Consider the following 22,196-nt stretch of genomic DNA (forward strand, 5'->3'; position numbering starts at 1 on the left):
AGAAAAAGTGGGAGGTATCACAATTCCAGATTTCAAGTTATATTACAAAGCTATAGTAATTAAAACATTATGATACTGGCACAATCAATGGAATAGAATAGAAAGCCCAGAAATAAATGAATGGTCATTTATGAATGGTCATTTATTAATATGGTCAATTAATCATTGACCAAAGAGTAAAAAATATGCAATGGGAAAAAGTATCTTCAACAAATGGTGTTGGGAAAACTGGACAGCAATATGCAAACGAGTGAAACCACAACTTTCTTTTTTTTTTTTTTTAAACATTTTTTTATTATTTATTTATGATAGTCACACAGAGAGAGAGAGGCAGAGACACAGGCAGAGGGAGAAGCAGGCTCCATGCACCGGGAGCCCGACGTGGGACTCGATCCTGGGTCTCCAGGATCGCGCCCTGGGCCAAAGGCAGGCGCCAAACCGCTGCGCCACCCAGGGATCCCAAACCACAACTTTCTTATACCACACACAAAAATAAACTCAAAATGGATTAAATGGGAGACCTGAAATCATAACATTCTAGACAAGAGCACCAGCAGTAATTTCTCTGACATTGGCCATAGCAAAATCTTTCTGGATAGGTCTCCTGAGGTAAAGGGAAAAAAACAAAACAAAAATAAACTATTACAACTACACCAAGATAAAAGCTTCTGCACAACAAAGGAAACAGTCAACTAAAAAAAAAACCTACTGAGTGGGAGAACCCATTTGTAAATGGCATATCTGATAAAGGATTAATATCCAAAATATATAAAGAACTTATGTAGCTCAACACTAACAAATAATTCAATTTTAAAAATGGGTAGAAAACACGAACAGACATTTACACATGGCCAACAGACACACAAAAAGATGCTCAACATCACTTATCATCAGGGAAAAACACATCAAAACCTCAATGACATATCACCTCGGATCTGTCAGAATGGCTAAACTTAAAAACACAAGAAACAAGTATTGGTAAGGATGTGGAGAAAAAGGAATCTTCCTACACTGTTGGTGGAGATGCAAACTGATGCAGCTACTATGAAAAATAGTATGGCAGTTCCTCAAAAAAAAAAAAAAAAAGAATTACCATATGATTCAGCAATTGCGCTATTATTTACCCAAAGAAAGTGAAAACACGGACTTGAAAGGATATATGTACCCCTGTGTTTATAGCAGTATTATTTATAATAGTAAAACTAGGGAAACAGTCCAAGTGTCCAGTGATAGATGACTGGATAAAGATGTGGTAGACACACACGCACAATGTAGTATCACTCAGCCATGGAAAGGATGAAATCTTGCCATTTGCAATAACATGTATAATGCTAAGTGAAATAAGAGAAAGACAAACACCATATGATTCCACTTATACGTAGAATTTTAAAAACAAAAGGGAAAACAGAGACAAACCAAAACAGACTCTTAACTACATAGAACAGACAGATGGTTAGTAGAGGGGAAGTGGATTGGGGGTGATGGGTGAAATAGGTGAACAGGATTAAAAGTACACTTATCTTGGTGAACACTGACTCAGTGTTCAATATAGGAAACTGCTGAATCACTATTATATACCTCAAACGAATAGAATACAGTAATGTTAACTACATTGGAATTAAAAGAAAATATAAAGAACTGACTTACTGGTGAAGCTGTGTGATCTTGGGCCTGCCAGTCTTGCTAAGCCTCCAATTCCTTATCTGTGCAATGGGGAGAACATAGTCCCTTTACAGAGTTCATGAAGATCCAATGAGATAATGAACACAAAAGCCCTCTATAAACTGCAAGACCCCCCATGAGGTAATGTATTATTATATTTTAAGATTGGCTTAATACAAGATACACAAAATTACTAAAATGAAGAGGATTTGATCATTCTAACGCAAAATATATCCAAGACTATGGCATCACTTTTTTTTTTCCTCCAGACACAATGGCTCCTCATAGAACTTTTTTGTTTCTGTTATTTGGGATCTAGAGAAACCAGAGTTTGCTGGAAAAAGAGACTTGTCCCTGATAAACTATTACTGACTGACCTCCCCCAGAACACATACATGCCAACCCTCTCACTTGAAAAATTACAATGTAAAACAGACCTGCTGACAGAGAAAGGGCTGAGTTGAGAATGGGGAGGATGGGACAGAAAATGGAAGCAGGAAAAGATAAAATGCAAGGAAAGAGCAAACACAGTGGAAGATGTGAGACTGCAAAGGTCAGATCAGACTTTGTGTCTGCTTATCATCTTCCTGAGGTGGAAGAGCATTAAGGTTAAGCCTGAGAAAGAGGCAGAAGAATGTTTTCACATATAGGAAAGTTCATTACAAACACCACACTGATCTACTGCTCTACATCTCTGTTAAAGACACAACAGGAGTACTGAATACAGGGTTATGTTGCAATTCAGATGATATCTTAAGGTCCCTTCTACTTCTCCATCAACATATCCAAACACTCAACAATGTGTCTGACTATAAAATTCTATCAAAACCGAGCAATAAGAAACTGGGAAAAATAAAGTTCTCAAGAGTTTTCATTTAAATCTAGTGTTCTATGACAGGTAAGAATGCCCCTCCACAAACACACCCAAATGTGTGCATGTGCACACACATGCTATAACTGCTGTAAATCCTATTTTTGATTAAAAATAAGGCTTCAATGGCACCCAACTATTTTTTTTAAGATTTTATTTATTTATTTGAGAAAGAGAGAGAGTGAGAGTATGAACAGAGGGAGAAGCAGACTCTTTACGGAGCAGGGAGCCTGACTTGGGCTCAATCCCAGGACCCCAGGATCATGACGTGAGCTGAAGGTCACCTGCTGCTCAACTGACTGAGCCACCCAGGTACCCCACCCAACTTTTTTAAGGTTGTTTTTTTCTTTTTTTTTTTTTTTTGAGAGGGAGAGAGAGAAAGCATAAGGTGGGGGGTTGCGGGTGGAGAGATGCAGACTGCCTGCTGAGCAGTGAGCCTGACTCGGGCTCAGCAGAGGCCTGAGATCATGGCCTGAACCAAAAGAAGACACTCAACCAACTGAGCCACCCAGGCATCCAGCACCCAACTTTTTTTTTTTTTTAAGATTTTATTTATTTATTCATGAGAGACACAGAGAGAGAGGGGCAGAGACACAGGCAGAGGGAGAAGCAGGCCCCATGCAGGGAGCCTGATGTGGGACTCCACCCCGAGTCTTCAGGATCACACCCTGGGCTGAAGGCGGCGCTAAACCGATGAGCCACCCAGGCTGCCCCAGCACCCAACTTTTTTTTTTTTTTTTTAAATTTGTATTTATTTATGATAGTCAGAGAGAGAGAGAGAGAAAGAGAGAGAGAGAGAGAATGGCAGAGACACAGGCAGAGGGAGAAGCAGGCTCCATGCACCGGGAGCCCGACGTGGGACTCGATCCCGGGTCTCCAGGATCGCGCCCTGGGCCAAAGGCAGGCGCTAAACCACTGCACCACCCAGGGATCCCAGCACCCAACTTTTTAGCAAGAGTCCAAACTTTAACAACCTTGCAAGATGTTTCCAGGTAATCTCCCTATTTCTTCCCACACTCCTCGCCAAACAAACCCTACTCTTTAGCCATGCTGGTTGACTTGCTATTCCTTAAAAATACCAGCATAGGAGGGATACCAATAGCCTGGGAAATTGGTCTTTAGTTCATGTGATCTCAGGTAACCTGGATAAATGTGCTGAGATTATAACTGGTAGGTAGATCTTTAGCTAGAGTCTAAAGGTCTAAATCCTAGCTAAAAGGATATACTTTATTTTATTTTATTTTTTTTAAAAAAGGATATACTTTAAAAAAAAAAAAAAAAAGCCCTTGAAAATGACAAGACCTGCTTCCTGAGGGCCCAGAGAGCATTCTCATCCTGTTCACACACTTCACAGCAGTGGTGCCTCCCTGTGAGGACACGGAAAACCGCAAGAGGCCGTCACTCTGCCCAGAATGCCCCTGGGGTCCAGTTCTATGAGCCATCTCACACAGCTTTTAAGCATTCACTTAACATGAGAGAATCTTACCTCTTATGACCACTGCTATCTTTTAGTCAATTATCATCCTCCCCATTCTGACAACTGCCTACCTCCATTCATTACCTCTTTCCCATCTCCAGTCAAAATGAAATGAAATCACTTGGAGCAGATGAGTGCTCATCGTCTCATAGGTAAGTAGGAATGTCTGCCCACTGTGGGGCTCCCTACCTCCTCTCAACTTCTTCACATAAACAATTCTGGGGCTTTATATAATGCTGGCTTTTCATAGCTGAAGAAATAGGATAGAACCATTAGCCATGTCAGTAGGGAAATATCAAGTCCTATTTATGCTACATTATATGGGTAAACACCATAAGTAATGCAAGCCCTATACATTTTATCTCACTCTAGTGATTTTATTACATGAATCATTTATTCTCCACTTATTGTCAAAATATCAATATTCACAGATTACCAATGTGGTAACTGATAAACCATGAATGACTGGGGTATATCATGAACCCTCTGAAATCATACACATAATTTTGAATGTACCCACATTTTCCAGGGAAAAGAGTCAAGTTTTCAACAACTTCTGGGGAAAAACCTGTAGCACCTCTCACCAGAGGTTAAAAAACACCACACTGTGGAGTTCTAAGTTCTTCTCTTTGAACTTTCTGTGTACTTTTTCTGTTCTCAATCCATCTGCAGACCACAGATTTTGTATTCACTGCATGGCTTATCCCATTGCCAGAGGCCCGCACAGAGCTGAACAATAACCAATAACCACCAGCAGGGGTGGTTTACCTGGAGGTAAAGACTGGAGATGGAAAGTGGGGGAGCTCTGCACATAGGAGACTGCACTCGAAACAGAAAAGAGAGAACCTGCTTAAGCCCAAAGCTGCACTTAAAATGGTCCAAGAGGGGATCCCTGGGTGGCTCAGCGGTTTGGCGCCTGTCTTTGGCCCAGGGCACAATCCTGGAGACCCTGGATCGCATCCCACATCAGGCTCCCGGCATGGAGCCTGATTCTCCCTCTGCCTGTCTCTCTCTCTCTCTCTCTCTCTCTCTCTCTCTCATGAATAAATAAAACTTAAAAAAATAAATAAAATAAAATGGTCCAAGATTAAAGGCAGGGAGGATACTGAAGAAATGTTACTAAGGGAAAAAGGTAAATCTGTGGAAAGCTACCATCCAAACAGGTATAGAATTAGATATGTAGAGCAGAGGTATATAGCAGAGACACTTCCGGTCAGAAGGTCAGGTGACATGAATTCTAGATGTTGCTATGTCTGTTGAACCTGGACAACTCATTAAACAACCTGAGTTTGGTTTTCCCAACTATTGGGAAGGGTATCGGACAAGATTTTAGGATTCCAACATTTTACAATTCCAAATGTCCTTAGAAGCTTGCTTAGATACAGGGTTAGACTAAAATATACATATAAAAACTCGAGGACACAGATAAACAAACACCAGTCAGCGTCTGCTCCCAACATCCACACTAAACACTGACTGGCGCTCACCACTTACTTCTTCGGGGTTTTCTTGGCAGAGTTCAGGAAGTTCACACTTCAAGGGGGGTTTCCTGGGCAGGAGCTGGAGACTCTGACACTCCAAAGAGGCTCCTTGATATTCTGTCACCTTGATATTCTGTACAGGCCCTGTCCCTGAGTATACATAGACGCCGAGAGACAAAAGATTCGAATACCTTGAAAAGGCACCCTGATAGGACCCAGACTGAACAGCACTTAGGGACAACTCCCAGGGAACACCAGACGAGCACCATTTAATCTTTGAGAGAAGCAGCAAGTAAGACAGAGGAGCAACACAGAGAAATTCATCCATTTGATAAACAAGGACTGAACACCTACTAAGACTCAGACTTTGTGCTACATTCTGAGGATATCGTGGCAAACAAGAAACAAGGCAAAGAATCCCTGCCCAGAAAACAGAACAAACACGAGTGGGTGCTTACACTAGTAGTGGATGGTACTTTAATGAGGACCAGGGCGTGTTACACTATCTCAAAACATCTCCCAAGAATTACTTGTTAATTACAAAGGGAAAACAGTAACTTTATAATACAGAAATCCAAGAGATACCACCTTAACCTCATCAGTAACAGGACAACCCATCACCATTTGCCTCCTGATGTGATGCACTTATCATGACAAAATAAAGACAAACCCAAATTTATGGGCATTCTGTAAAAAAACTGGTTTTGTATTCTTCAAAAATATCAATCTTATGACAGACAAAGAAAGACCAAGAACTGTTCCAGATTCAAGGAAACTAAAGAAGAGGCAACTAAAATGCAACATGTTACCCTGGATCAGGGTAAAATTGGCATAAAAACACTGCTGGGATGATACGGCAAAATGTGAACAAGGACTACTGTGTATATGATAGTATCATAACAATTTTAATTTCCTAAAATGAAATCTTTGTATTCTGGTTATACAAAAGAATGCCCTTGTTCCTCAGAGGGGGCACATCAGGATACAATGGTTACAACTAGTGAATCTGGGTGAAGAGGATACAGGAGTTCTCTATAAGATACTTCTGTAAGTTATAAATTATTTAAAAATAGTAACTTAAAAATTAACAGACAAATGTTCCCCAACCTGCTGTCCTGGGTCTCCTGTGTCTTTCTGTAGATTCTCCAGCATAGTCACGACATCCTTCCTGCTCTCCAGATGACAGGCCTGCACCCGGGCCTGGAGCTCTTCGGGCAGGATGGTCAGGAACTGCTCCAACACGAGCAGCTCCAGGATTTCCTCCTTGCTGTGGGTCTCAGGCCGCAGCCACTGATGGCAAAGTTCTTGGAGTTGGGCCAGAGCCTCTCGGGGTCCTGTTACCTCCTGGTAGCAGAACTGCCGGAAGCGCAGGCGGCAAAGTTCCCGAGTGTCGCAGCTGCTCTCCTGGAAGCTGCACATCTGCTCCCAGGTGGGGTCTTCCTCCTTCACTTTCACAAGGCTGTCTCCATTTTCAGAGGTGGGGCCTGGCAAAGCTTCATCCATGCTGAGCTTTAAGGCTTCAAGGAAAAGGCTCATTTAGCCCACGTTTGCACTTCAGAAATGTTTTTCCAAATGTACATCTAAGAAATAAGAATGGATAGTAACATGGATAGTTACAAGATAGTAACATGGATAGTTACAAGAGCTTCAAAATTCTATGAAACCTATTTTTGTTCCTATTGTACTTTTGTTCCTATTGTACGTCTCACTCAGAGCCGGCTTGCCTATGTTACCAGTGAGATTAATCAGAAATATATCTTGAATCCTAAAGGGGTTGAGCCAGGAGGTGATGGATGTAAGTAAAGGATGTGAGGGAAACAGGGTTAACAGTAAGAATGCCTGAGCAGCCTACACTTCAGCTGGAGAGAAATAATTGTATTCAGTGCAGAGCTATAACATACTCTTTCACCTGTGTACTTCTCACAGAATATTCCACCTTAAAAGCAGGGAAGGTTTCCAGTCTCCTGTCCCCTAAAAGTTCTTATGATGAGATTTCATCACTCCTTTCATCAAGAGGTGGAGTCTATTTCTCCTTCCCTTGAATCTGTGCTGGCCTATGACTTGCTTTAGCCAAGAAAATATGGCAGAAATGGCTCTGCAAGAGGAAGTGAACACTGCTATGAGCCTGCCATGCTGGGAGAAAGCCCAAGCTGGCCATGCAGAGGTCATGTGGATTGGAATCCAGGTGCCCCAACTGAAATCCAGCAGCATCTAACTCCCAGCTGATAGCAACCATAGGTAACTCCAGCAGTAGAAATCCTCAGTCAACCAACAGAATCATGAAAAATAATTTCAATATGTTTTACAGCACTAAGTTTGGGGTTTCAATTTATTACATTTTTAATGTAAGAATAGGTAATTGAAATACATGCTTCATGTTCTTTTTCTCTCCTTCCTTACTATCTCCTTTTGTGTTCTCATTAATCACAATTTCAGTATATCTCTATTCCAAGAACGCTCAAATCTGGCTGACTCCAGCTAACCTTTACATTCCTGACTCAGATCTCAAAATGCCAGTAGGATGCCTTCCAGTTTCCAGCTTCTCCTGGTCATAATTTCAACACATCCCAAACTGAAATCCAAGTCCCTCAAAGCTGTACTCACTGCTCTCCCCATTCCACTGGCATCACCTCCATCCCCCCAGGCTGAAAACCAGTCTCTACACATTGAGTCCAGCCGATCCTTCCTCGGAAACACCTCGTGCTGCCACTCCCTCCCCTTTCATTCTCCTATTACATTGACTTACATTCACGACTACAATAATGTTCTGTATGGTATCGCTGTCTCACAGTTCACTGTCATCACTGGGTTAGTATTTCCTAAAGCACCATTCGGACCACGTTCAACACATCTGCCCCACTGAAACGCCGCGGAGCCCGACCCGCCGGCAGCCGAGCGGGGCTTTCCTAGGAACGCGGTCCGGCGTCTCCCCAGTGCGTCAGGACCGGCGCCGCCACCGCCCCGCGCAGGCGCGTCGCGAAGACCAGAACGCGCCGCTCATCTCCTTTCAACTGCTCCTTGGTAAACTGGATTCAAACCCCCCAGGATCTGACCTTCGCCGGGTTTTTACTGCTTTGTCTGCCACTCGGTAAACATTTGAGCACGTCATTATTTTCCTGGCAAAACGCTAATCCCGGAATAAAAGACACAGTCTCTACCTCCTGGAAAGCCGTGGTCTTCGCAAACTCCTCAAGTCACTGCCATGCGGACTGCTCCGGTTCTCCCTAGCCACCTTGTCCCCACGGCCAGGACTGCCCTTCTAGGAAGGCACATTTCCCAAGTCACAGTGCATACGCCATCCCACAACTCATGTTCACCCTACATCTCATGTCCGGACGAAGGAAACTGCTTTGTCCTCCGGACTATTCGTGGGAGAGCGAGCCCGACCCTCAGCAGCCACCGGGTCCTCCTCGGCTCTCGCCGCCCGCCCCCCGCGCCCACCCAGGGCAGAGGCCCCGCCCCCACCTGGTGTCCCCGCAGCATGGCTGTCCAAGTCACGGAGGGGCACCTGCGCCTCCGAGGCACCCCGAGGCACCCCGCAGGCGCCGGATACGAGCACGTCCTCCTGCTATTCAGCGAAGGAAAAAGCTCAAGGATGTTGCTCAGCAAAGACGCGGCTCTCCCGACCGCACAGGTTCCCAAAGCCGCGGAGCCCGACCCGCCGGCAGCCGAGTGGGGCTTTTCTAGGAACGCGGTCCGGCCTCTCTAGGATCGCCGCCGCTCTTCTCTCCAGTGCGTGGGAGGACCCGCGCCGCCGCCACCCCGCGCAGGCGCGTCGCGAAGACCAGAACGCGCCGCTCATCTCCGTGAGTCCTTTCCATCGGAAACAGGATGGCAAAGCCGAGACCCTTTTGTGAGGCTCCTCTCGGGCTTCTGGTTAGACGATGAAGGAGCAAGTACAATATAGCAAGCAGCACAAATTCCTAAAATTTAAATATGCAGGTGATATATTCCCAATAAAAATTCAGTTTGCATAGAGACCATAAAATGAAGAATGCCCCATCCCTAAAGTTAATCATTGTTAATATTTTGTACGGGTTTCCCAGCACACTATCAGCCACATAGTAGCACCCAATCAATCAACATTTGTTTACTGAACATTTATGGGATCACAACATGAATTTGCATCTCAGCCTTTTCTGTTACCTTGGAGATCTTTCCATACGAATTTATTTAACAGCCTAATAGTTTTCCATTGTATGGATGCACCACAGTTTACTCAACTATCCTACTGTTTTATAGTACACGTGTACACATATATATGTGTATATGCGTACATATATATATATACACACATACACTAAGTAATGCTGCAGAGAACATTTAATAGCTTTACATGCTCTTATAACTCCAAGTTAACTACTACACATTAGAATTGATCTGTCAAAGAGCATGTGCGTTTAAAATTTTATATACAGAACCCCTATTTTTTAAGGGCAGTGCTGTTTAAAAGCAGAAGAATCTAAGAGAAAAACCCAGAAAAAAAATGTACGTATGGCTGTTCACAAAATCAGAATTATAAATGACCAATTAACATCCAAGAGACCAACGTTGACAGCAAAAATATTCTTTAAAAACCGCTTAAAATACTTATTTTGTATGCACCAGAATGTCATATATGCAAAAGGATAATTCCCAGGTTTGATGTAGGCATGGAAAAATGGGCATTTTCAGACTAACAGAAGGTACAGATTAGTATAACCATTCTGGAGGGCAATCTGGAAAATGAATCAAAAAGCCTTAGAAAACGTGCCTACCTCTTTGTCTCATTAATTTTAGTTACAGGAATTGAATGAAGGAAAATTCTACAAAGTGAGCAAAGCTGTATGTCCAAGGATGTTCACTGAAATACTGTTTATGGTGACAAACTATAAACTAAAATGACTAATGGTAGAAACATGTACCACAGAATATTGAGCGACCTTTCTTAGAAATTGTCTTCAATGAAGACTTTTAGTTATCTGGGTGTCTTAATCAGGGACTTCTTTTATTTGCTGGCAAGGAAACAAGGGCATTTCTTGGACTCCCAGGACCCACTGGGAATATGGTGGACCTCAGGAGAGGAGGGTCGGAGTCACTTCTCCAGAGTCTCTGAGTCTTCATTCTTTTACTTCTCACTGGGCTGGTTTGTTTCTATTAGGTTTTCATAAGACCACAAAAATGGTTCCAGCTCTAGATTAGTTTCTTGTTCAAATGCCTAACAAAGACCAAACAGAATCTGTGATCCAGTATGAAACTTCTGGGGGTACCCAAATGACCAAGCCTAAGAGGTCCCCCACCCTGGTCTAATCCTCAGTGGTCAGAGAAGGGTCACATGGCAAGCTGCCCACTCAGGATCGTGGCAGAAATGATAGAATGGACTGGGCAGGTAGGCAAATTGTCCTTTTCTTTTACAAATCAAAACTGTTAATGATATGAAGTCCAGTGAGAAAAGTGAAGTGTTTCTATGCATAAAAAAGATCAGTATCTCAGAATACATTAAGAGATTATGTCTAGACCATGCAGCAGGATGATTTAGTTTTTTTTTTACATGTTTTCAGGTCTTTACAAAGTATATGAATTTCTATAATAAATATAACGGGCAATTATATATTAAAATTAAGCAGAAATTATCAGTACAAATCACAATTCATTTGATTGTCATATATATACATGTATACATGAATGTATATATGTGTGTATATGCATATACATACATACACTAAACAATGATTATTTTTGACAGGTGAAAATTAGGATGCTTTATTTTTTCCTTTCCTGTTTCTCCATACTACATGAATTAACGGCACATTTACTAATAACTGTATCAGTTTTTTAAACAGGAGTGAGCAGGAAATGTTCTTTTTTGAACATTACAGGGTACTATCCCAACAGAAAAGCTGATCAGTAGAAGATACTTCATAATACAGTTCATCCTTTCTGGGCTGCTATCCTCTGAATAGACTTACAGCTTTCCTTTTAGGGCACCTAACAAGTGTTGCATTGCAAGCAAAACCTTCAAGATGTTATAACATTTGCCCTTTGTTCAATGTTTCTATAATCTTTGAGAAATAGAGAAGAAAAGCACATTATCAAAATATACCTATATCCAAAAATATATATATATACCTATATCCAGGGGTGCCTGGTTGGCTGTGGGTTAAGAGCCCGGCTCCTAGTTTTGGCTCAGGTGATGATCTCAGGGTTCTGGAATCCAACCCTGAGTTGGGCTTTGCGCTGGGTGTGGGGCCTGCTTGAGATTCTCTTCTCCCTCTCCCTTTACCCCTCCCTGCCCCCATGCTCTCTCAAAAAAAAAAAATTAAAATATTCCTGTATCCAACATATATGTTCAAGTGGTTATGAGTGCGCCCCCAGGGCACCGATGAGAAGACAATTTCCTTTGGGACTGTGAGAGGGAGTAGGCTAGTTAAGGTCTCCATGAATTTAGAACACTTATAATGTGTGTACTATAGAATCATCACAAAGAAAGCTAAATTTTCCAGTTACTGAAGGGTATATCATTCTTCATACTTTGACTCTTGTCATTGTCATTTATTTTTCATGAGAATAATAAAGACATTCTGTTCTTTCCTTCTTAAATGGAACAGAATCAAACAGATTTAAACTATGACTCAGAGCTGAATGATAGGTACTGACCTCAGCACAGCCATCAAAACACTTGGGGGAAAATCTTCAATACCAACTTAATTTTATCCATCAAGGCACAATAAAAGAAACACAGCTTTATGACCCCCTAAGGAATGGATTATGACTGTTCCATGAAATTCTTTAGTGTCTCAAAAAGTTGCTCTGCCTCTACAGATTTGGTCCTCCTCCAGGAAACAGTATTAACTGTGGCACCTGGTCAGCCTGCACGCAGCCATACGCAGGTGGAACGAAATGGATCAAAGACTGCAAAGTGGCTGTTCCAGCCTTCATGCTCCCCTTTCTTCTTAGTGACAGAAGCTTAGTTTTCAGCAATTCACTCTGCAAACCAGAACAAGACACTCTCCAGACTCCCTTTCCTAAGTTTTGGCCTGCAATCTATGCTGAAGTGACTTCTGGGAGGCTGTTCACAGAGGGCTGGCTGAACTTGGAGGACTCTTTGTCTTTATGCGTCTGTCTTTTTGCATGTAATGGCTGGAGCTTCAGCAGCCACCAAGGATCATGTGATGTCAGGACTGATGGTGTGCACCAGGATGATGGAGCAGAAGAGCCAAAGGCAGGATCCCTAGCGGTATCACAGAATCACTTTATCAGTCCTGGACTGCTTGTCTCCAGATTTTTCTATCTGAGAGAAAAACAAGCTTTTGTGAAGTCACTCTTAGTTTGTTTCTAAACTATATGTAGCTGAACCAAATCCTCACCAATACACAAGTGTTCATTCCCATGGCAGACTAAGACGCTGTTTCCAGACATAATACCCTATGCAGCTACTGCCAAACAGCAAGCAATGAGGATTCAGGAGTGCACCCCCCTAAGCTCAATATTCTTCATCATTACCACAACATTTTAGTATTCACAGTATAAAATCATGATCTCCTCTCAATTGACTTTATTGACCTCCAAGGACTTCCAGAACAAGCAATATTTTTAAATTACATTATGGCATCTGGGGGACTCAGTCGGCTAAACATCAGACTCTTGATTTTGGCTCAGGTCATAATCTCAAGAGTCCTGGGATTGAGCCCCATGTCGGGCTCTGTGCTCAGCAGTCTGCTTCTATCCCTCTGCCTTTCTCCTACTCATGCTCTCTCTTTCTCAAATAAATACATAAAATCTTTTAAAAATAAATAAAAAATAAAATAAATTTCATTATCAGTATTAAAGGAAAAAAGTCTAATTTCTTTCCCCAGTTACTAAACAGTGTCTATGCAGGAGCCACTCTCCTGTCACTGGAGTTATCAAGTAAGACAGCTGCTACCTGGATTAATTCAGCACTATTCACTCATATGACTTATGAAATCTCTTCTGTACTTCAAATAAAACCTTGATTTCTAACTTCAATCAGTGAAGTATTGTAGCAAGAATGGGGTGGGAAGTGGTCAAATTAAATTTTCTTTCCCTTCCAAAATGCTTCTGCTGGCTGGGGGTGGGGGAGAGCAGGCAGATGCCAGTAGGGGGTGGTTAGTAAAACCATGGAAGAAATGCCCACCATTAACCTGCACTTTAAGACACTTTTGAAAGTGCTATATTTTCAAACATCATTAGTTTTATTTTACAGTTGTTTCTGTAGCAGATGCAAAAATATTGACCTCCTCTTGTTCTGTTGAGCCTATAAATCCATAGATACTTGAATCACTGCTGACTTCAAAGCCCTAACTCAATCAGGAGGCTCTCTGCTACTTGAAGTATGCAGTCATGTGTTTACCACGGTCAAGGCTCAGAGAAGTCCTGTAGTGAAGCATGCTGGTTAGCTGGTTCTCACAGTCCCATCATGGGTCAAATCATTGTGGCCCAAAGGCTGAGCACAAGTGGAGGTGGAAAGTCTCCTGCTCGGCCCCTCTGAGGCTAGAATCGGCTGCAGTAACTCTTCCTAAAGTGCTGCTTGCTCGTCAACATAGCCTCTGTGATATTCCTTACGGAGATGATGCCCCATCAAGCCAGACTGTCTTTATGGTGATATCTCTGATGCTGAAAAAGACCCGACCTCTGCCTGAAGGCTTCACCACATTTGTTACACTGATAGGGTTTTTCTTCATTGTGGATCCGCACATGCTGAGCCAGGTGGGAGTTCAGTCGGAATGCTTTCTGACATATGTCACACTTGAACGGCTTCTCTCCAGTGTGAATCCTGTGATGTCGAATCAGGTCTGAGGTCAAATTGAAGGCTTTTCCACACTCATTACAGCGATGGCTTCTGGAGTGGCTATGGATTCGCTGGTGGTGAGTGAGAAAAAGGGCCCGACTGAAGGTTTTTCCACACTCCTTACACTCACAGGGCTCCTCCTGACTATGGACTCTCTGGTGTCGGTTGAGGTGGGAGCTGCGCCTGAAGTTCTTCCCACAATGGATACATAGGTAAGGCTTCTCTCCAGTATGGATCCTGAGGTGTTCCAAAAGGCCTGCATTCTGGCTAAAGACCCTTCCACACTCTTTGCACTGATAGGGCTTCTCACCAAGATGGATTTTCTGGTGTCTAACAAGGTGTGAACTTCTCTGAAAGGCTTTCCCACACTCGTGACACTGATGACCTTTCTCTCTAGAGCGAATTTGCTGATGTCCAGTGGGACTCGAAGTCTGACACACCTCAGATTCATAGAGCTTTCCTTGTATATGTGTACCTTCATGCTTAATCAGGTCTGAGTGCTGGATGAACCCCTTTCCACATTCTGAGCATTTATACTCAGTCTTTGCCTTGAGCTTGACCTGCTGCCTTACCAAGTTAGGGTCCTCATAACGAGGCTCTAAGGATTCAGATACTTTCCTAGATGATTCCACTTCTCCACAAGAGTCTGTCTCTACAACCATCTTCTCATTCTCAGTCCTTGTCTCCTCACCTGAAACATTAAATATATACCACCAATTATTTGTTTTTTGATGCTTTGGAATCTGCATTTGGGAGGAATAAATCTAAATCAAGCCATGCGTGCCAAGTGGAAATGCTGTGAATGCTTGTGTTTGCACAAAATATATAAGACAATGGTTCATGAGAACTTGTCAACAGCGGCTACTCAAGGGAGGATGGGTATTGTGGTAGGAGGCAGCTTATCTTAAATGGTTTGAATTTTATCATGTGACATGCAGCACACATTCTGCAAGCAAACTGGCTCAAAGGGCTTAGCTGTACATCCTTGAAAATGGTTTGTCAGCCACAGTATAAAAAAGAAAAGTCAACTGATGGCCCTGAGGCCAATAAGAAAGAAAAAGCACTGGAGATGAAGAAATCCAGACAGAATGCCCATTTTATCACTGATTAGCTATGTAATCTAAGGTAATTTAAACCCTCTGGGCTCAGCATCCTCACCAATAAATCAAAACCACTGGACCACAAGACCTTGATATAACATGAAGTTCACAAAAATGTCTTGGACTTTCCTGATCTCCTTGGACAGCAGCAGCTGCTCCCCTGTGTGGCTCAACAGGGACAGGGCATCTCAGTGCTGTAATAATTTGCTCTGGTACATAAAAGACCATAAGAAATGTCTTCTGAATAAAATCTAAGAGCAGACACATGGGCACAAGTGGGCAAGTAGAACAGGCCTTCCCAGGCTAGGAACCTGAACGAGGACACGAGAAAGCAGGAGAGAGAGGTCCTCAGTAGCATTAATGACAAGTTAGTACGAGTTTATCAGTGTGAGCCAGATTAAAGCAGCAGATCAACTGCAAAGTGAGAGCACATGAGCGCCAAAGGTAACAGTGGAGGACTGGCCATAAGACTCCAGAGACAGTGAGTCCTGTGTGGGGCAAGCCACATGTGTGTCCTCTTGCAGCCATCCATGGGGGAGGGAGAGCGGGCTTGAAGGAAGAGAAGAGCAATCCTTCTCCAGCAACGATCTAATGACATAAGCAACTAAAAAGAAGGAGTGGCTCTAAAACCAGAAAACAACCTAAACTTTGAGTGTAAAATAGCATTTTCAGGGCAAGGAACAGTGTCAAGGATCTACTGTGACTACATTTATTTGTCATATTGAAAATACATGCGCATCATGGACGACATGGGATAAATTCATTTCTACAAGACTATTTACAAAAGGCAGGCCCCCTCACTAGAACTCATATAAAAATCTGAAAACAAAAAAACAAAACAAAACAAAAAGGCAGGCCTCCTCTCTTTCAGCTACTTTGCACAGCAAGCTTCCAGAAGATGAGGACCTTTGAAGCAGACTCAGAAATTAAACAGGGGAATCAGATAGTAGGTAACAGAAGCTTTAGAATCACAATCAGTCATTCATCAAACATTTATTGAGGATCTGCTCGAGGCCAGGAGCCATGAGAGATTCAGGAAACAAAACAAAGCCCTGCTTTTTACCAGCAGGAGAAAGACATACACCAGCAATGATATTACAATATGATCCGTTCTCTGATGGGAGACATCTTGGAGCTCTAGGAGCCTAGGTGGGGAAGTCAGTCAGATTAGGAGGACTTAGGGAAGGATGGAGGCAGGGAGGTCTAAGACAAATCCTGAAGGGTGAGTAGGAATAGTCAGGGAAAGCAAGGAAAAATTAGTGTAGACAGAAGAAACATGGCAGGAAGAGGCTCAGAGGAGAGAAGCAGCAAGGAACAAGCAGGAGTCAAAACACAGAAAGATGGGAACCCGCAGCGTGATGAGGACATAGGTGACTGACTGTCCTGATCTGTCTGGGACTGAAGGGTTTCCCAGGATGTGGAGCCAACAGGGCCAAAAGTCTCAAGCAAACTGGCACAAAGTTCATGCTTATGGATATGTGGCTGAGAAGCCAGCAGACACAACATTCAGGGGAGGCCTCTGTTACTGGCTGTCAGGGATTTCTGCAGGTCGTGGGGTTTTTTTCTTGTTTTTATTTTTTTCCTTTTTATAATGGAATTTTTCAAATATTAAAAAATATATATATGTAGAAAGAATAGCATTACTCAGCTCACTGAAGGGCTTTACGGACGGGAGCAGCATGAATGAATTTGTGTATAAATGATGGAGGATCAACAGGAGGTAAGAGACCCAACAGAAGCACCAGGAGGACAGTGAAGGACACAAGAAGAAGCAGGCCTACAAGACAGCCACATGGCTTCTGGCAGCCTGCAGAGAGGAGAAAAACATAAGCGACAGAAGGAGTGCCTGGGGGTACTCAGTTGGTGAGGTGTCTGCCTTTGGCTCAGGTTATGATGCCGGGGTCCTGGGATGGAGCCTCGCATCAGGCTCTTTGCTCAGTGGGGAGTCTGCCTCTCCCTCCCCACACCTCCCTCCCACCCCTGCGCACGCTTGTGCTCTCTGTCACAAATAAATCTTAAAAAAAAAAAAAATGGAAGCAACAGAAACAAGAAAGAGGGATTTCAATGACAAATACAATATAGAAAAAACTAATCTAGGTGACATTTAGAAACAAAAGACAGTAAAAATACTAAAATAATTTGAAGGAAACAAGAGAATAATGAGTAATAGAGCACTTGGCTGGGATTCTTTGCCTGAGGTGAGAAACCACAAATCCTTTTTCATTGACTGCTACGGCGAAAGGAAGAAGATGGTGAAGGGCAGCCAGGAGAAGCCTCTGGTTTCAGCTGAACAGAAACATCAAGGAAAGGATGGGAGGAAATGTTTAGTGTGACAAGAATCTTCTAGATCTTGACTGTGGTGGTGATCAGATGACTGAGTTTTATCACATTTGTGAAAACTCACTGACCCAGACACATACAGAGTGAAGTCCACCTGGTGTAGATTATTCCTCGATAAACCTGACTCAAAGCAAACACAAATGTCAAGCCTCTGGAGGGACCGCCAAGCCCGTCTGTCACACGTCAGAAGCCACAGCTGTTTCTCACCCTTCTCTCGTTCTGGCTCCAGAACTTCACCCTCAGCCTGGACCCATGGCTCCTGCACTGCTTCCATGGCAGCTGCCTCCTCCACAAGCACCTCCCGCTTCTTTGCCTGGTCTGGGTTCTAGGGGCAAGTATAGACACATAGGGACGGTTAGGGACATGTGGCTTAGCAGAACACTGCTCAGAAAACACTGCCATGTAAGAAAAGAGTAAAGAGAAACCCCAGGGAGGAGGCAAAGTGGAAAGAGACCAAACCAAAGCTTAACAGGTCTGCTGCTCAGCTCACACCCGCCTCTCTGGCCCAAGGTCTTAATCCCTGCTTTTCTGTACAAGAGCACATCTGGTCCTTAACCACCTGCTGTTGGGGCTTGTCCAGCTCCCTCTCCAGGTCCTCCAGCATGGCCACCACCTCGTCCCCGCTCTCGGGGTGCTGCTCCCGCACCCAGGCCTGGAGCTCCTCAGGCAGGATGGTCAGGAACTGCTCCAGCACCAGCAGCTCCAGGATCTGCTCCTTGCTGCGGGTCTCAGGGCGCAGCCAGCGTCGACACAGCTCCCGGAGCCAGGTGAGGGCCTCACGGGGTCCTGTGGTCTCTTCATAGCGCAACTGCCTAAACTGTTTGCACAGTGGTTCTTGTCCAAGGCCTGTGCTATCTCCTGGCAGCTTGACTACCTGTTCCCAAGTAGAGCAGGGATCCTTCACTGTCCAAAGCCCCTTCTTCAGATTCAGAGGAGCCTGGGAATGGGCATTCACCAGTGCAGTCGCCATCCCCAGTGTCAGCCTGTGCTCTCTCTGCTCAAAAACTTCCTTGGACTGTCTCCTGAAAATGTGAAAACAAGAATCACAGAAACAGGGGCACCTGGGTGGCTCAGTCAGTTGAGTGTCTGCTTTCAGCTCAGATCACGAGCCCTGCATCCCTGCATCAGGCTCCCTGCTCAACAGAGTTTACTTCTCTCTTTCTCTCTCTCCCTCTGCCCCTCCCCCAGCTTGTGTGCTTTCTCTCTTTCTCTCTCATACTCAAATAAATAAATCATGGGGGAAAAAAAAGAACCACAGAAAGGGTAGCAGTAGTAGTAACAACAGCAGCAGTACTCCTTTGTTGGGTTCATACATTTCCAATAATTACTATCAATTTTTTTCTCTCTGAAACAACCATTTCTAAAAACAGAACACACATACAAAATGAGAAAACTGTTCTATACAAGACTGCCAGCTGAAGGAGCACAAATAACAAATCTGAAAAATCACCATTTTGCATCTTGATGAAATAACTGATTGAATCAATTGCCACAAATGGGTGAAGCCACTGGGCAAAAAGACACTCTCACAGTCTCAAAGAATCACCATGTTGATTGCTTATTAATTACAAAAGAAACAATGGAGATATCTGGCAGACACAAACTCAATCGAATGATCAAGCCCAACAACACCAACAGTGAGACAAGTGACCTTGTGCCGTATCACTTATGCAGCATTTTTACTAAATGGTTAACATGAATCTAATAATGAGGAGACTTTTAGATAAATCCTGAATGCAGCTCATCTACAGCAATTTCACAGAGACAAAAAGAGGTATTCCTCTAGAATACCTAGTTCTCATCTAAATGAATTGTGAAAATCGGCTCCTGGGTTTGTTTGCTTTTTTATTTTTTTATTTTTTTATTTTTGTTTGTTTGCTTTTTTAAAAAATATTTTATTTATTTATTCATGATAGAGAGAGAGAGAGGCAGAGACACAGGAGGAGGGAAGAGCAGGCTCCATGCAGGGAGCCCAACGAGGGACTCGATCCCGGGACTCAATCCCGGGACTCCAGGATTGCACACCTGGGTGGAAGGCAGGAGCCAAACCACTGAGCCACCCAGGGATCCCCTCGGCTCCTGGGTTTAAAAAACAGTATAAAACCTAGTTAGGGTCTAAATACTGCTTGCTGCTACCATATAGTCCTGGATGTATGTGTACATGGTAACTCCCAGCTGATATATGTTTTATAGGAGATGTTATATATATGAGATGTCAAATATACGTTAAAAAATGGACTTAAAATTTAAAAAGTCAAATCCTACTGTTCTTAATAGAAGTGAAAAAGTCTAAGAAAGTGATGATCATTAGTCAGAAATAAAAGTTTGAGGGCAGCCCCGGTGGCCCAGGGTTTAGCACTGCCTTCAGCCTGGGGTGTGATCCTGGACACCCGGGATCGAGTCCCACGTCAGGCTCCCCGTGCGGAGCCTGCCTCTCCCTCTGCCTCTCTCTCTCTCTCTCTCTCTCTCTCTGTCATGGATAAATAAAGAAAATCTTTAAAAAAAATAAATAAAAATTTGGTATTGTGATGGTTAACTTTATGTGAAAACTTGACTGGACCATGAGATGCCTAGATATTTGGTCAAACATTATTTTGAGTGCTTCTGTGAGAGTGTTTTTGGATGCAAGTAACATTTAAATCAGTAGAGTAAAACAGATGCCCTCTATAATGTAGGTGGGCTTGATCCAATCGGTTGAAGGTCTCAATAGAACAAAAGCGCTGACTCTCCCTCAGGTAAGAGAATTCTCCCTGCTTGACTGCCTTCACACAGGAACATCAGCTTTTTTCCTGCCTTCAGATTCAAATGGAAACATCAGCTCTTTCTGAATCTCGAACCTGCTGGCCTTCCTACTTCCTACTGTAACTGTACCATCAGATCACCCAGTTCTCAGGCCTTTGGACTCAGAATGGAACTAAGCCATCGGCTTTCCCAGTCTCTGTCACTGACTCATCCTGAAGATCTTGGGGACTTGACAATCTCTGTAACTTCAGGATCCAATTCCTTATAATAAATCTGTCTCTACGTGTCTATGTCTGTGTATTTCCTATTGGTTCTGCTTCTCTGGAGAATTCTAATACAGATGTATAGCATAGGTTGCTGAACTAGTGGTGGTCATTTCTATAATGTGATTAAACACATCAAATACAATATATAATAAATAATATGATAAACTGACCCTTCCATTCTCCTATCATATCTTGTATATCAGATCAATCAAGATCTACTGATTCTGCCTACCAAACCTATCCTCTCCTCTTCATCCCCTTGACACCATCTTCTATCCAGACTACTGTGACTGGCCTTTCTGACCATCAATCTATTTCCCACACTGTGAACAGTTATATTTCTAAAAAGGAAAAAGATTGTGTCTCTGCTGTGCATTTACTGCATTTAGTGGTTCATCACTATCTTTAGAATTAAGTAAAAGACATCTAATATGGCTTAAAAATTTCTTATGATCTAATGAACTTTCAGTTCCTCAAATTTCCGATACTCTTTCCTGTTCCCGGGTCCTTCCCCATCTTATTCCTTCTGCCTGGAAGGAGTAATTCTCCAATTTTTTTCTCATTAGCGCCCATATATCCTTCATGCCTCAGCATAATAAAACAGTAAGCCAGCACAATAGGTACTTAACGAGTACTAATGCATTTTATCCTCACACAAAGGTATCAAGACACAATTGCCAACTTCATTTCACAAAGAAAGATCCTGAGACATGGAGAGTTTAATAACTTACACAAGGTCCCCAAGCTCAACCTCAGATCTTTCCCTCAAGAGCTCTAAACCCTTGACTTGACTTTGCCTTCTCTCTCGCATAATCCACGTGTGATCCAACAGCAAAGCCTGCTGGCTCCATTTCCAGGAAGATCATTAATCTGGCCACTAACCACGTCTACCAAAGTTCAAGATATCCTCATCTCCTACATGAAGTACTTGTGATAGTTTTCCTGATTCCATCCTCGCGCCCCTATGGTCTAATCTCATCGTAGTTCTCAGCTACAGATGCTTTAAAACATGAGTCAGATCATGTTTTTCCTCTGCTCAAAACCCTTCAAACACTCTTCACACCAAAAAACGGCCAAATTACTTAAACAGTACACGGCACAGCTCTTGCACACAGCTCCTCGCAGTCCCAGGGCTCTGGATACCGTTGTCTACAGCTCGGCCCCCGTTCGCTGCCCTCCTGGTCCCCCTGTGATTCCTGAGTGTGGCAAGCAGGCTTGGAGGCCTCTGAATTTGCTGTTCAGATGCCTGAAAGCTCGTGCCCCTAGAGGCCACACAGGTCTTTTCAGGTCCTTAAGGTTTCTGCTTAGGCACTACCCTGTAAGGCTTACCTTCAACATATGTTGAAAACTGCGGTCAGCGGATGACACAGGCGAAGCCTACGCTGTGCCCAGTTCAGCAGACGCGCAGCTGCGGGACCCCCCCGCCCGGCCCTCGCCCTGGCCCGCGGGCCCTCGGTCGCAGAAGGCTC

General features: G+C 43.4%; 2 protein-coding genes across 6 annotated transcripts in view; both read right to left on the reverse strand.

Moving 5' to 3' along the window:
* The window catches only part of PGBD1 (piggyBac transposable element derived 1), a 52,735-nt gene that overhangs the window by 18,717 nt on the left and 11,822 nt on the right, over positions 1 to 22,196 (reverse strand). The window contains exons 1-3 of one of the 5 annotated variants that reach the window (XM_041771494.1): positions 22,057 to 22,186; positions 8,957 to 9,414; positions 6,599 to 7,071 (exon numbers count right to left, since the gene is read on the reverse strand). In XM_041771494.1, the coding sequence (XP_041627428.1) occupies positions 6,599 to 7,027 (429 nt within the window). In that variant the 5' untranslated portion in view covers positions 7,028 to 7,071; positions 8,957 to 9,414; positions 22,057 to 22,186. Of the gene's footprint in view, positions 1 to 6,598; positions 7,072 to 8,237; positions 8,909 to 8,956; positions 9,415 to 22,056; positions 22,188 to 22,196 lie in introns of those variants that run through there. The other 4 variants (XM_041771497.1, XM_041771498.1, XM_041771496.1 and 1 more) reach the window with 4 other exon arrangements.
* Positions 9,519 to 22,194, reverse strand: ZSCAN26 (zinc finger and SCAN domain containing 26). Its single transcript, XM_041771502.1, has 4 exons — positions 22,057 to 22,194; positions 18,279 to 18,741; positions 17,927 to 18,044; positions 9,519 to 14,970 (listed from the first exon to the last, which is right to left on the reverse strand). The coding sequence occupies exons 2-4, from the start codon at positions 18,687 to 18,689 to the stop codon at positions 14,069 to 14,071; spliced, it is 1,431 nt and encodes a 476-aa protein (XP_041627436.1). The 5' UTR covers positions 18,690 to 18,741; positions 22,057 to 22,194; the 3' UTR covers positions 9,519 to 14,068.

The sequence above is a fragment of the Vulpes lagopus genome, chromosome 10 (assembly GCF_018345385.1).
Source record: "Vulpes lagopus strain Blue_001 chromosome 10, ASM1834538v1, whole genome shotgun sequence".
In the NCBI taxonomy this organism is placed as follows: Eukaryota; Metazoa; Chordata; class Mammalia; order Carnivora; family Canidae; genus Vulpes; species Vulpes lagopus.

Excerpts from the sequence above, each read along its gene's own strand:
- ZSCAN26 (XM_041771502.1), bottom strand. The coding sequence starts at position 18,689 with ATGGCGACTGCACTGGTGAATGCCCATTCCCAGGCTCCTCTGAATCTG. Across the intron at positions 18,045-18,278 it reads TGGACAAGCCCCAACAGCAG|AACCCAGACCAGGCAAAGAA; the intron begins GTGGTTAAGGAC and ends ACTTGCCCCTAG. Across the intron at positions 14,971-17,926 it reads GGAGCCAGAACGAGAGAAGG|GTGAGGAGACAAGGACTGAG; the intron begins GTGAGAAACAGC and ends TTAATGTTTCAG.